At 40.9% G+C, this 13,458-nt stretch overlaps 1 protein-coding gene across 4 annotated transcripts in view; it reads right to left on the bottom strand.

The window, feature by feature from the left end:
- slc12a5a (solute carrier family 12 member 5a) overlaps window positions 1-13,458 on the bottom strand; it is a 176,797-nt gene that overhangs the window by 105,953 nt on the left and 57,386 nt on the right. The window contains exon 1 of one of the 4 annotated variants that reach the window (XM_052075070.1): window positions 762-1,123. The exons of the other annotated variants lie outside the window; for them this stretch is intronic. Coding sequence (XP_051931030.1) covers window positions 762-816 — 55 coding nt within the window. The 5' untranslated portion in view covers window positions 817-1,123. Of the gene's footprint in view, window positions 1-761; window positions 1,124-13,458 lie in introns of those variants that run through there. 4 annotated transcript variants of the gene reach the window in all.

Genomic DNA, 13,458 nt, shown 5'->3' with positions numbered 1-13,458 from the left:
CCTATTTGTTGGACGCTCTACAGTGTTGAGCATTATTTATTAATAAAAAGATAAGCAGACTTATAAGGCACAACAAACTAAACTAACTAATGATGGTAAACTTCAACTGGGAATGGCATTGGCAGGTAAAAGCCTCTTTTTTTTCCAAGAATTGCTCATTATCTGCCAAACTTCTGCTTGTTGTTGTGAGTTGATTTGAGGTCAGTGCCATCATATAGAGCTCATCTCAAATTCTGGCGTGCAAGACAAAGAAAATAAAAATCACCTGAGTGATGACTTATATCTCAAAAAACTAAATTGGGGGCACTGTTGGTTTATATATTACACCGTATTTGTGGGCTTTATAAATAACTGCATAGCGGACCAGAGGAAATCCCACGACATGCCACATATGGCCCACATGCCACACGTTACTCACCCACTCAGGCGACACTGCTGCATGACCACGGCGAAAATGATTTGTGTGTGTGCCCAGTGTAATCCCCTCACACTGGTGCCTGGCGTCATATATATGGGACGAGCGCATTACTATTCTTGTCACAGCATCTTTGCAGTAAGAGGAAGGATGCAAGCGGGCCGCACACATGCATACATTTTTTTTTTCACCACTTCGAAACCAGCATACTATGCGCAACATCCACCTAAACTTGTCATGTCATTATATAATCCCCCTTGCATGGACAGATTGGAGCACGTGTGTGTGGGTGCATGTGTGCGTCTGTGTGTGTCTGTGTGTGTATGTGACACATCCTATCACTCACCCTGATTTTGAGCTCCCCCGTCCCCCTCCTCCGTGTCAGTCAGGTTGTTAAGCATCCCGACGAGGATTCTGTCTTCTCCTGGTGCTCTTCTTCTTCTTGTGGTCAGTGATGGAGAGGCCGTGGGGCAGCTCTTCTGCCGCAGAAATGGCCAGGCAAGGCGGCGTGGAAATGTGCCAACCCGCTTTTTTTGGTCTCTCCCTCCGCGCTCCTCTTCGCTGGATGCTCGAAGAGAGGCGGCAGAACGGAGAGAAGGATTTTTTCCTCCCTTTCTCTCACTCTCTCGCTCTCTCTCGTTAGGTCCTCCTCTTGACGTCTCTTCTGTGGCTGCCTTGTAAAGCGTGACTATCTCACTCGCTCACTCTGTTGCTCGGCCCGATCGCTGTTGCTCGCTCTCTCTCTCAGTGGTGGAGGGAGGATGAGGAGGATGAGGAGGAGGAATCTGCAGGAGTTTGGCAAAAAAGCTGCACTGTGGAGCTCCTGGCTCGACCCACCCGATCGAGCTTCGAGGGAATTCATAAAGAAAAATGACGTTGACGACAAGTATGGTTTATCTCGTCACATCATACTTGTTGCTAGGCAGATTTCATAGCGCTCAAGTGAAATGCCCCAGAGCATGACCACCAACCCCTCCAATATACATAATACCATATGTCTGGTCTTTGAATGGCAAGCTTGGGGCTTCCATCAGCATACCCGTGCCCAGACAAGTGTAGCACCAAAATATGGCCACGCACACAGACAGACATGCACCCAAAAACTTTCAATTGCAGTCCGTAATTTAAATAGATGACACAATCAATACAAAATTAATTTAAAGCAAATGAAATCAAATAAATACGTGAATAAAATATACAAATAAACATCTGTATGTCTGTCAATCCATCCATCCTTCCAAGAGCTTGGGTGGATTATTACCAGATATCCATCCATCCATTTTCCAATCCGCTTTATCCTCACAAGTGTGTGTGGGGCTCCTGGAGCCTATCCCAGCTGTCTTCAGGCAGTAGGCTGGGGACACCCTGAAGCAGTTGCCCCCCAATCGTAGGGCACACAGAGACGAACAACCATCCGCGCTTACACTCACACCTAGGGATAATTTAGAGTGTTCAATCAGCCTGCCATGCATGTTTTTGGAATGTGGGAGGAAAGCGGAGTACAAAGAGAAAACCCACGCAGGCCCGGGGAGAACATGCAAAGTCCACACAGGAAGGCCAGAGCCGGTATCGAACTCATGGCCTTTGCACTGTGAAATTGACACGCTAACCACTTGGCTGCCCCATTACAAATCCAAACACCATTTTGCTGGACAAAGTCAGTAGAGTGAATTGACCAATATGTGTAATTGTAAAAAATAAAATAAAAAATTCTGATTGCTGTAATACTGACATGACAGTAGTGAAATACATATAGAGTGTATAACCACACCACTCACATACATTTGCAATCAGTCATTTCAAACAGGTATCTATCTATCTTCCCCATTGCAATGAAAATAGCCAAGGTCATTCCAGTATACAAAAATAGCGATAAGGATACTTTTTCTAATTATAGACCACTTTCATTTCTGTCTTAGTCCTCAAAAATACATTCAAATACTTTTTGCAACTGGATTATATCATTTTATTGTGAGCCATAACCTGCTGAACCAAAAGGAATATGGATTAAGATTAAATAGATCAACTGCAATGGCGTGATTGGTGTGGAAGGGCAAACACAAAATCCAATTGATAATACAGATTATGTAGTTGAAGTTTTCACTGACTTTAAAAAATGCATTTGATACAACTGATCAACCTATACTATATTCATAGGTAAATTGGAAGGATAGGGAATCAAGAGGAAATGTGTTATCGTGGTTTGATTTTCTTACAAACAAAACAATGTGTGCTGTTAAAGGTAGTCAAATCATAATTAATGAAACTACTATATCGAGTTCCTCATGGATCAATTCTTGGGCCAATACTATTTATTATGTTTGTAAATTATAAAATGATATTTTAGATATTCAAATGTTTTGTGATTTTTGCTGATGATGTTTGTACAATACGTGTATGTGTGTGTCTGTGTGTGTGTGACTGTGCGTGTGTGTGTGTGTGAGTGTAGGCACAACACCGTGATAGTCTGATCGTTTGATATTATGCGGAAAGGGTAGACAGAATTAGCCTTGGCTTCAGTGTACTCCTTTGGTCTTTGTTTGATTTGTGTGAATATTTCTTATGACTGATGATTTGGTATGTCCAAACTTAAACACAGAGTCAAGTCAAGTCAAGTCAACAGTATTTATAGAGCACTTTCAAACAGCCATCGCTGCATACAAAGTGCTGTACATGGAGCAATTTTACTTGCACAATAAACAGTAAGACAAATCGGTAATAAAGGCGGTAGAAAGCACCAAATAGTAAAACCAAAAACTAAGTCATGCTGAGTCAAATGCCAAAGAATACAAGTGAGTTTTGAGGAGGGTTTTGAAGATGGGCAGCGAGGAGGTGATGATTTCCTTTATTTTTTTATGTATTTTTTTTTTTTTTTTTGCAAATCAAATTGGATCTGTGCTTTGGGCCAATCAGCTGCAAAAGCCCAAATTTAGTTTACAAGGATTGTCAGACACACTAATTGCACTATTGAATTGCTGCTCTGCTTTCGCTATATACATATGGGTGAGGTTAAGCACTCAAATGTGACCACACATTCCAACACTGATTACTCGAGCCGCCACCAAACTTGTGCTTTCAGACCTGGTGTGATTGAGATCAATGCTGCAAGTGGAACGTGCCACGTTTCATGTCACGTGCAAGGGGGAGAACCGACTGACCTCAATTAGAATCAGAATCAGAATCATCTTTATTGGCCAAGTATGTAGAGCACACAAGGAATTTGTCTTCGGTAATACAGGCTACACTAGTATAATCAATAACAAGCAACTACGATAAACAAGGACATGACAAATAAGTATGGAAAGACATTCGTAATGGAAGGGTACTGTTGTGCGGTAGTAACACCCAATGAAAGCTCTGATGCAAAGTATGAAGCACAGCTAAAGTGATCAGTGGTAGAATACAATACTATAACAGTTGTGCAGTCTGTGCAGATAATCGTTGCAGCATTTTAAAGTGACCAGTGGCAGTATTTTTGCAGCAAGTTTAAGTGTGCAATTGTAAAGATTTAGGACCTCTTTTTGATCCTTTAAAATTAACCCAATAATATATGTCGGGGGGAAAAAAGGAGATATTCTGTGTTTGTGCACCGCACGTTCACTGAGCACACTCGTAACAAAGGTGTTTCCGCCCAAAAAGGGTTTTTTTTTCCAATCAGAAAGAGGCAACAACACCTTGACGCCTGGCAACAAGTCCCTTCGCCAGGCTGCTCTCGCTCTCTCTCTCTCTCTCTCTCTCTCTCTCTCTCTCTCTCTTTTTCTACATCATTAATAGTCACGCCACAGCCGTTGTTTGCACAAATTGCATGCGCAAATTGGACACCATTTACACCCTGCTTTGCTCAAATATGCTGCAGTTGAAAGGAACCCCCATACAGTGTTCCCTTACTTTCGATGGTGAATGAATTTCGGAGAATGATGTCCAAACCATGGCCCGGGGGCAATTTGTGGCCCACCATCCATTATTCAGCGGCCCACGACATGACAAAAAAAAACAAAAAGCAAAACAAAACAAAAAATAAACGTGACATTTGACAATGACCACAAGAGTTAGTTAAGAAAGGTGAAGGTGGGCAAAATGGAAAGGGAGGGTGTCAGAAAAAAAGGTGCCATAATGACAAATAATTTGTGTATATGTAATTTGTGTATTGTGTAACCATAACTTTTCTATATATTTGAAGCTACACATAAACCATTTATGATTAAAAGAATAACACAATTTATCTTCAAAACACTGTAGTGAAAAACGTAATTCAATTTTAGAGGCATTTCATTCACTTTGTCCTCTATTGCTGATTTATGAAGACATCACATTAATGATCCTCAAGTAACTGTTTGAGAAATGGTCACTTTACTACAGTTTGTTCTTTTTCTGGGTCTGAATTGTGAGAAGGTATTCGGCGTCTGTTTAGTACAGAGCTGGATCTAGTCTGTGATCGAGACGGCTGTTGGCCACCCCAAAAACTCCTAAACTATTTGCTTTCACACCTTTAACAGAAAACTGATGAGATTAAGTAGACAATACAAACTATATTATTGCTAACTTGACTGCCTTTAGTGTGTTTCAAAAAGTTGAAGAATTTTAAAGTGGCCCTTTTACCCTTCCATTTTTCTATATGCTGTCCTCAAACAAAAATGTATGGACACCCCTGATTTAGACAAAACAGAGGTTGCACAGCAAGATTAACAAGGGTTTAAAAGGCATATTAATCCACCAGGATTGCAATTGTTGGCTACATTGGGAAGTGGGATTCTAGTTAACCTTTCAGGGATACAGGTTACTACCGTGGACACCTTATCATGTTATCAGGTTACAGGGTGCATGAAAGGGTTAAGGTCAGGTGTTTTAGGATAGAATTTAATTACAACTTTCACAATAGTTAATTGCGGATGTTTCGCCGTCCTCGTTTGCTGTCGCAGGCAGAGCATCCTCCTCTCACAATTTTTGAACCGAGCTGTTTTCTATTGGCTCCTACTGTCTGCATTACGCTCAGTTTTGGGGGCCCTTGGAATAACTGAGCAGGACATTTGTACAATGTTCTGTGACTCTAAATGGTTCAAGTGAGGCAATACACTAGGAACATATGTCTGAATACACCCAAAATGAGGGAACGGCACTTTTAGGGGTGATGAAGTTTACGGAGCGGTTGGAAAAATTCTCAGAGTGTGCACAGCTTCACTCCAACCATTCCAGAAACTCAACAGCGGTGTCGAAATGTGCTTTTTAGTTATTCACAGTGCACCAAAAACCGAGCTCCGGAACGCGCCCCTAGGCGTTACACCTGGGGACACGATGCATCAGGCAGTCCAGGTGGAAACAGTTCAAGCACGAGCTCCTGATTGGTTTAGAACATAGGCTGCGATTGGAAATTAATGAAAGGGGAGTTTGCTCTGCCTCTCTGGATCTACACACTCGCAGAGCAGTGCACGGGACTCAAAGTGAATTTCGAGAGGCAACCCTTACAATCACGGTATCGGTTTTGTAACAAACCAAATTTAAAAATAATTTCTCCTTAAAAAAAAAATCTTGACTGGTCTGACCGAGAAGGAAGAAAAATAGAAAGAAAACTGTGATGCATTAAGTTATGGTCACGATAGAGTGAATTTGTAATAACTGAAGAAGTAGTGAGGGAACACTGTAATTCCCATTGGATAAGCAAGGTGCTGCGAATGTCAGTGGTTAGTTGATTTTTCCATTAGTTATATTATAACCAATAACCAAATTAATTGATCGGCAATTGGCTGGTAACCAGTTTGGGGTGTACCCTGCCTACTGCCCGAAGACAGCTGGGATAGGCTCCAGCATGCTCGCGACCCTCGTGAGGATCAGCGGATTAGAAAATGAATGGATGGATAGTTAATTGATTCATTGTTCAGATTTCAATAAAATATTGTTAAAATAAAAATTGATATTTATGAGGTTTTGAATGACTACATTTATCTGTCTTTGGTGATTGTCCAGTCACTGTTGAATTTCCGTTGACGGTGACATTTGTCTCTGTTGTCAATTGTTTTTCAGGTGATTGCGGTACCAGTCTTACTAAAATATGTCAATGTGCTTGAGGCACAGGGGCTTCCGCCTTAGTTTTGTTAAATAAAGGGTGAGTTGATCAGTTAATTAAGTAAATTAACTCAGTTATGAATTTGAAATGAGCATGAACTATGTTATTTTTAATAACTATATTACCCGTGATCAGAAGCTGCCGCTAGTGTGTGCTCACACTGCAGCTCAGCTTATCTTTTAGCTTTACCATGACAGTGCTTCCGTGCTATCGATTGAAAATGGCAGATTTTGAACCACCATAGCTGCCATGTCATGGGTGTACGAACTGAAAATGTAAATTAGCCGAACCATTGTGTCACAATTCAGTACGGCTCACCCCCATTTTCTGAAAAAGCGAGTAAGTATTATCAATTACATGATATGATCCAATTAACGCTTGCTTTTATATTGCCTTGTGACAATTATTTCAGATTCAATTAAGGAGCCAATGTTGACTACAGCAGTAGTTACCATGACGAGAGCAGGGGCGGAGGCAGCAAACTACGACAAGGCAGGCAGCTCTTACATGCAGAAAGGCAACTTAAAGTGTGAAGATGAAAGCCAACACTATAAATGGCAAAACCATGGATTGTATTTTCCCTTGTGGAGGCAGCACTTCATCTGGCAATCATCGAATTGTGTAGTTTCACACTTCATAGGAGGGCAGAAACTCCAGACATTCAGCTATTTGCATACAAGACATAAAATGGTCAATTTTCATCTCCCCTTTAAGATCCAAACAGACCACGAAATTCATTACTTACTTCCCCATATAGTGTTTTGCCCAATTAATAGTCTCTGACTGCGCCAGAATAACAAAAAGAGTTACACCCATATACACTCTCATAAGATCCTGCTATGAACATTAACAGCACTTCCAAAACTCATTTAGCATTCCGCGCTGGACTTTTCTCGCATTCTCCTGCAGCCCGTTACGTTTAATGAATGCATCCTCATTCATTTTGTGCCAGCGCCATTCCGTGCACATACTGCTGACTCACTGGGGCGTCAGAAGGCTTTCTTATTTTCTTAAGAAGCAACATAATGCTGTCTTGTCTCCTAACAAGCGCCTGTTATTGGATTAGTCCTTACAGCACAAAATAAAAGCAGCGCTCCAAAAATGTGTTTAGTTAAATTTTGGAAAGGGCATTCTTCGAACGGTAAAGTCAACCGCGGATACTGTCATAGTTAGTCATGGACAAGATATCTTATTGTTCAAACCGATAAACGTTGTTTGTAGCAAATAATCCTGAACTTTGAATTTTATAGGTGCAACATGTTCCAAAAAAAGCTGGGAAAGGATCATGTTTGCCACTTTGTTACATCATCTTTGCTTTTAACAACATTCAATAAATGTTTGGGAAGTAGGCCAGGTTTTTACACCACAATCATAAATGTTGGTAGCCTTCAATATTTGGTAAGGAATGACTATGTTGATTGCAACACTTCTGGTTTCAACACAAAGTTTGCAGACAGCACGTTGAAATGAAAGGAGATCCTTGAACAATGTCATGGTTCTGTTGCTTTGTAATTCAGTGCAGGCGGGATCCGAGGACGTTCCCTCCAGCGCTACACCTGTTCAGCGCAATCATCACCTGGCTTTCAGGACTGCCACGCTGACAGCTCAACGTCGGATTATTCAGCCTTGCTCACGGACTTTCGTACCAAGTGTTTGATTTTTCTAAACTTTCATGATATTGCCTCATAGTTCTGTGGTTCAAGTTCTATATTCACTCTAGTAAGTAGTCATTTTGTTATTCTCTGTGTTGTTGTACATGTAATTGGATATTCCTTGTCCTTTTGAGACAAGTGATTTTGCGTTTATACTTGTCCTTGCATTTTAAGTGCTTTTGGTTTGTCTCATTTTTTTCCCTGGCTTTGTCAATCCTGTGTCTTTCCTTAATAAACATTTCGGTCAAATCTTCTCCTCATCTACATTTGTGGGATTCTGTTCCGGAAAATTAAGCAACCATCATAATAAAGTGCAAAACCTGCTCGAAGCCATCAAGAGAAATGCTTGAAGGAGGCGGAATGGGGGGCAAACAACTGCAGCATCAAGGTTCTTGGATTTGATTGTGCCGTGAAAAACTATGCAAATTGAAGCATCCATCCATCCATCCATCCACTTTCTAATCCGCTTATCCACACAAGGGTCGCGGGCGTGCTGGACCCTGAGCTTGTTGCCAGACAAAGGCAGGGCACAAAAAGACTGTGACCAATCTGCGCTCACAATCACAGCTAGAGACAATTTAGAGCAGTGGTTCTTAACCCGGGTTCGATCGAATCCTAGGGGTTTGGTAAATCAGTCGCAGGGGTTCGACGGAGCCTCTGCCATGGAAGGTAAGACACATGCGACTCAACATGTCAATTAATTATGACACGCCCGCTCGGCAATCGCTGGCTACAAATGATTACATGACATTGCTTGTCCAATCAGTGCTGCGGCAAATTTAGTTCGCTCAGTCATCAATGTGTGCCTGTTGTGATAGTACGTCGTACAATTAAAAAGAAAAAGTATACTTATATTGTGAAGTTGTATTTACTTATTTCTGTTTTTAATAAATGCATTTCTTTTTAGATCTTGAATTTGTAAAAAAAATATATATTTCTTTTCCACTGATGAAGGGTTCGGTGAATGTGCATATTAACTGGTTGGGTTCAATACCTCTAAGGTTAAGAACCACTGATTTTCAGTGTTCGATTAACCTGCCATCCACATTTTTGGAATGTGGGAAGATAACCGAGTACCTGAAGGAAACCCACGCAGACACAGAGAGCCCATAATAACGACACACAGGAAGAACGGAGCGGAAATCGAACCCTACACCTCTGCAGTGTGAATCCAACGTGCTCACCAGTTGGCTACCGTGCTGCCGCAAATGAAGAACTCAAATCAGGCTTTATTGACAAATAAGAGTCATTTTGCCCAAGTAATGTGCGATTTGCTGTGCGCATGACAAGCTGCAATTCAAGTGCAAAAACGCTTGCCAGTTTTTTTTTTAACATCACATTTACTTGGCTAAATTTACCTAACCTTCAAGAGTGCTTTTCAAGTATCCTGAACTTTTGAAGCATGCTCCAGCCCTCAGCGGGGAATGCCATTATTGTGCGCCGATGTCGTACGGGCGCCAGCTGAGGTCATATCGACCCGTTCCCACCGGAGATTCAAACACTCCATCTTTCTTCGCAACTACTTACTCGCTCTGCTTCGTGAGCTACCATGACCTTCGTCTTCGAAAAGAAGGTGGAAAAAGTAGAAGAAAAAACAGAGAGGTGACCCAACAGGAAGAGATAGAGGGAACTGCAAGGGACACAATTCAGGGTTACCTCTCACACATACTACAGAAACGCTTGCATGGGCACCCCTGAAATGCTTTCACACACACAATGGAAATTTGTCTTCTCTCACACACATAGCAAAAACGCCCTCACACATACTACTGAAACACTCATAGTCACTCATAGAACATCTATTTCAGTATCTCATCATTGCATTTTTCAATATGACATGCGAGCATGACAGTCGTGTGTGGGAAAGTGTTTCATTTCTAAGTGAGAGAGCATTTGAATCACTTAATTCAGACATAGCTCTCACAAACACTCTCATACGCACAACTGATACACTCTCACTTTCACTAGAGCAGTGTGTTTCCCAACTTTTATTGAGCTAAAGCACATATTTCATGTGAAAAAAAAATCAAGGTGGAACCCCTGAGCAAAACAATAAAGTATATATACTGTAGAAGTGCTGTCATTAGGTCAAAAAACATTTCATTAATTTGCCCATTACTAAATGTGGTTGGCATAGAAAATGATCCAAAACATGTTTTATAATTTGTAAATATTTTTTGTTTGAATAATTGACATTGGATAACATCCTGCGGCACACCTGATGATCTCTCACGGTACGCTGGTTGAGGATCACTGCACTAGAGAAACACTTTCAGCACAGCTGAAATGACCTCACACACAAAAATGAAATGCTACTGTGCATGAGAGCATTTCAGTAAAGTGTGAGAACATTTCAGAAGTGTGTGAGTGTGTGTCATGCATGAGTATCAGGGACCACCAGGGATACAAGGATTACCTCTCAGGTTTACAACCGAAACACTCTCACACTTACTGAAACAGTCACAACTGAAACACTTTCATACACCACTGAAATCATCTCACATGACTGAAATGCTCTCACCCGTGACAGCGGTTTAGTAGTGTGTATGAAAGTGCTTCAGTAGTGCATATGGGTGTTTCATTGGTGTGTGTGAGAGGTAATCCTCCATTATGTCCCTGACGGCATTTCATACTCATGCACGAGTCCTCGCATCACGTTAGTCATGCGCCGATGAGATTTTAGCGTGCTGAGCTGGTCTGCATTTGCGAGCTATGGCGGAATGCAGACTAAATATTAAAATGTGCAATTAAGGTGCTGCAGCGCTGAATCATGCACAGCAACATTAGTGGACACTGAATAAGTCATGACACATGTTTTCTGCGAGCTTTATAACAATTTTTGGGTGTCAGGGAATCATTTAAAATCTTACATTTTGCTGACTAAAATATGAGAAAACTGTCAACAGATTGTGCCAGTTTCTGGGTTACTGGTTTCTTTTGCACTAAACACCGGACAGTTGCTTTGCTTTAATACATATTTTTATTCAGAGTTGCATTTTCAGGGTGGTAGCATACTGTGCCGCAATATGCAGGCTGGCAATGAGGTCCACTGAAAGAAATGCAGCATAAGAGAACGGAGTAGAGAGAAAAGACATAAGTCTGTATGTATTGTTGCATGCTGTTTGTTTTTGTTGCTGCTCGATGCATCTTAAAGTTGCAGTTGTTCGAGGGTTTAGAACAGTTGTGTCAAACGTACGGCCCACGGGCCAGAACAGGCCCCCAAGGAGGTTCGATCAGGCCCGCAGGATCATTTAAAAGTGAAAAAATGCATAAAACTGAATTAATATTTTTAATAAGGTGCCATTCATGGAGTACCCGCTAGGGGACACACTGTTTTGATCAGAGAAGAAGACAACAGCAGCCTCAGTCTGTCACTGAGACAGACCCAACAGGGCAGATGCTATTAAGGACACATGACTATATTATTCCTTACACATTTAACAGCACTCTCCTTAGTTTGTAAGTTGTAGCCAGGGATTAAATTTAGATTTTATATGAACATGTTTAAATGGTTTTAAAATTCCTTCATAAATCTCGTTTAATCTTAAAGTGTATTACTATATTTTTCAATTCCAATTACTTTTAAATTCTGTGCATTTGTACAACATGTGGGATCAGTGGCAATGCATATACAGTATGTGAATGATAAAAGTAAGTTGCACATTTGTCTCAGGAAATCTAAGGTGCTTCATGAAATGTTTTGTAAAAGATATGTTCATTAAATTTCAACACCTACCTAATGTTCTTGTGCTTCTTTAGACCAAAACAAAGGAAAGCCATATTATTTTGGTTATTTATAGCAGAGTTGAATTCTCCTTTGTGTGATTAAAGCACATTGACTGAAACTGACCGTTGAAACTGTATAAAAAAATTAAAAAAAAAGGAATCTTCATCTTCATTTACATGCTCTGTCGGTATTGTGGAAGTGTTTGGAATGTATAGTACCTGTGATAAACAGGGGTTCAGTGTCTTTTGTTTCCCTACTTCATCAAAACCAGAATGAAAGTTACAATCATATTTATTGTCTAAGTATGTCAGAACATACAAGGAATATTTTAGTTGAAGACACTCTAGTCATACAACATACAAGCCACAATAACAAAAACTACATTTTAAACATGAATTATAGAAAGTCATGAAGTGCGGTCATACTCATAGAACAACAAGTACAAAATAATGCAGAGTAGGGCTACTGAAAATTCTATCAAGTAAGTGGGTATTCGTACAATGTAAGTTGATAATAGATCTTTGAGCAAAAAAGGTTGGGGTAGGTGAGGCAGAAAAAAATGCCTTGCCTTGCTATATATCGCATATGTTTTTTTCCAGGAATGCTGTGTAAATCAAGAGGTTTATCTATCCATCCATTTGCTGATCCGCTTTATCCTTACAAGGGTTGCGGGGCATGCCGGAGCCTATCCCAGCTGTCTTCGAGCAGAGGGCAGGGGGCAACCTGAACTGGTTGCTAGACAATCGCAGGGCCCACACAGACGAATAACCATCTGCACTAACACTCACACCTAGGGACAATTTGTAGTGTTCAATCAGCCTGTCATGCATGTTTTTGGAATGTGGGAGGAAACCGGAGTACCCGGAGAAAATTACCAATAGCTTACTCAGTTGGTGTAAAAGGTTTAAAAAATGTTAATAAGTTATATCAACATAGTATTTGGCAAGGAACCCATTGAACTTAGGGTGAATCTACGAAAGTCATTCCGGTGGAAGTATACATAAAATAGTAGATCGGTGGTGACCATATGTGGACACAGAAGCAACTGCAACTACCACAATTTTTTTTTCTGGCGACATATTATCACATTACAGACACCGTAGGACTCGATTAATTGATATTGTGTTACATTGACCTTCTGGCAGTTTATTGATGACAGCTGTTTTTGAAACGGATGCATTTTAAGGCTCGAAATGGCTTAATGACAAGGGTGTGTTGGCATGACACAAAGGGGAATTGGTCACCACTAAAAATAGATTCACACAAACGCAACAGCACGAACCTCAGTCAAGCCGTAAATGATCTCTGCACTATTGCAAGCGGTGAAATCTGGTGATTCGCTGTTCACATTGCAAACTACATAGTGCAACCTCCAACTGCGAAGGGAATTTCTTCTGCAGTTTAATACATTTAGGCCAGTTACTCCATCACACACTTTTAGGAGGAGGAGTCATTTTATACCCCACAAGGTACAATCGAAACTAATGTACCACATTGGGCTGGTTATTGGGCTCCAAGGTAAGTGTTCATTCAGTGTGGTTTATGACAGTCGGCGGCTGATATCGTCCACTACGGTGCCTGCTTCTGCCAAAATGACAAATAA

The sequence above is a fragment of the Hippocampus zosterae genome, chromosome 9 (assembly GCF_025434085.1).
Source record: "Hippocampus zosterae strain Florida chromosome 9, ASM2543408v3, whole genome shotgun sequence".
NCBI lineage: Eukaryota > Metazoa > Chordata > Actinopteri > Syngnathiformes > Syngnathidae > Hippocampus > Hippocampus zosterae.
The sequence above is the reverse complement of the archived record's forward strand: the minus strand, read 5'-3'. Positions and strand labels throughout refer to the sequence as shown.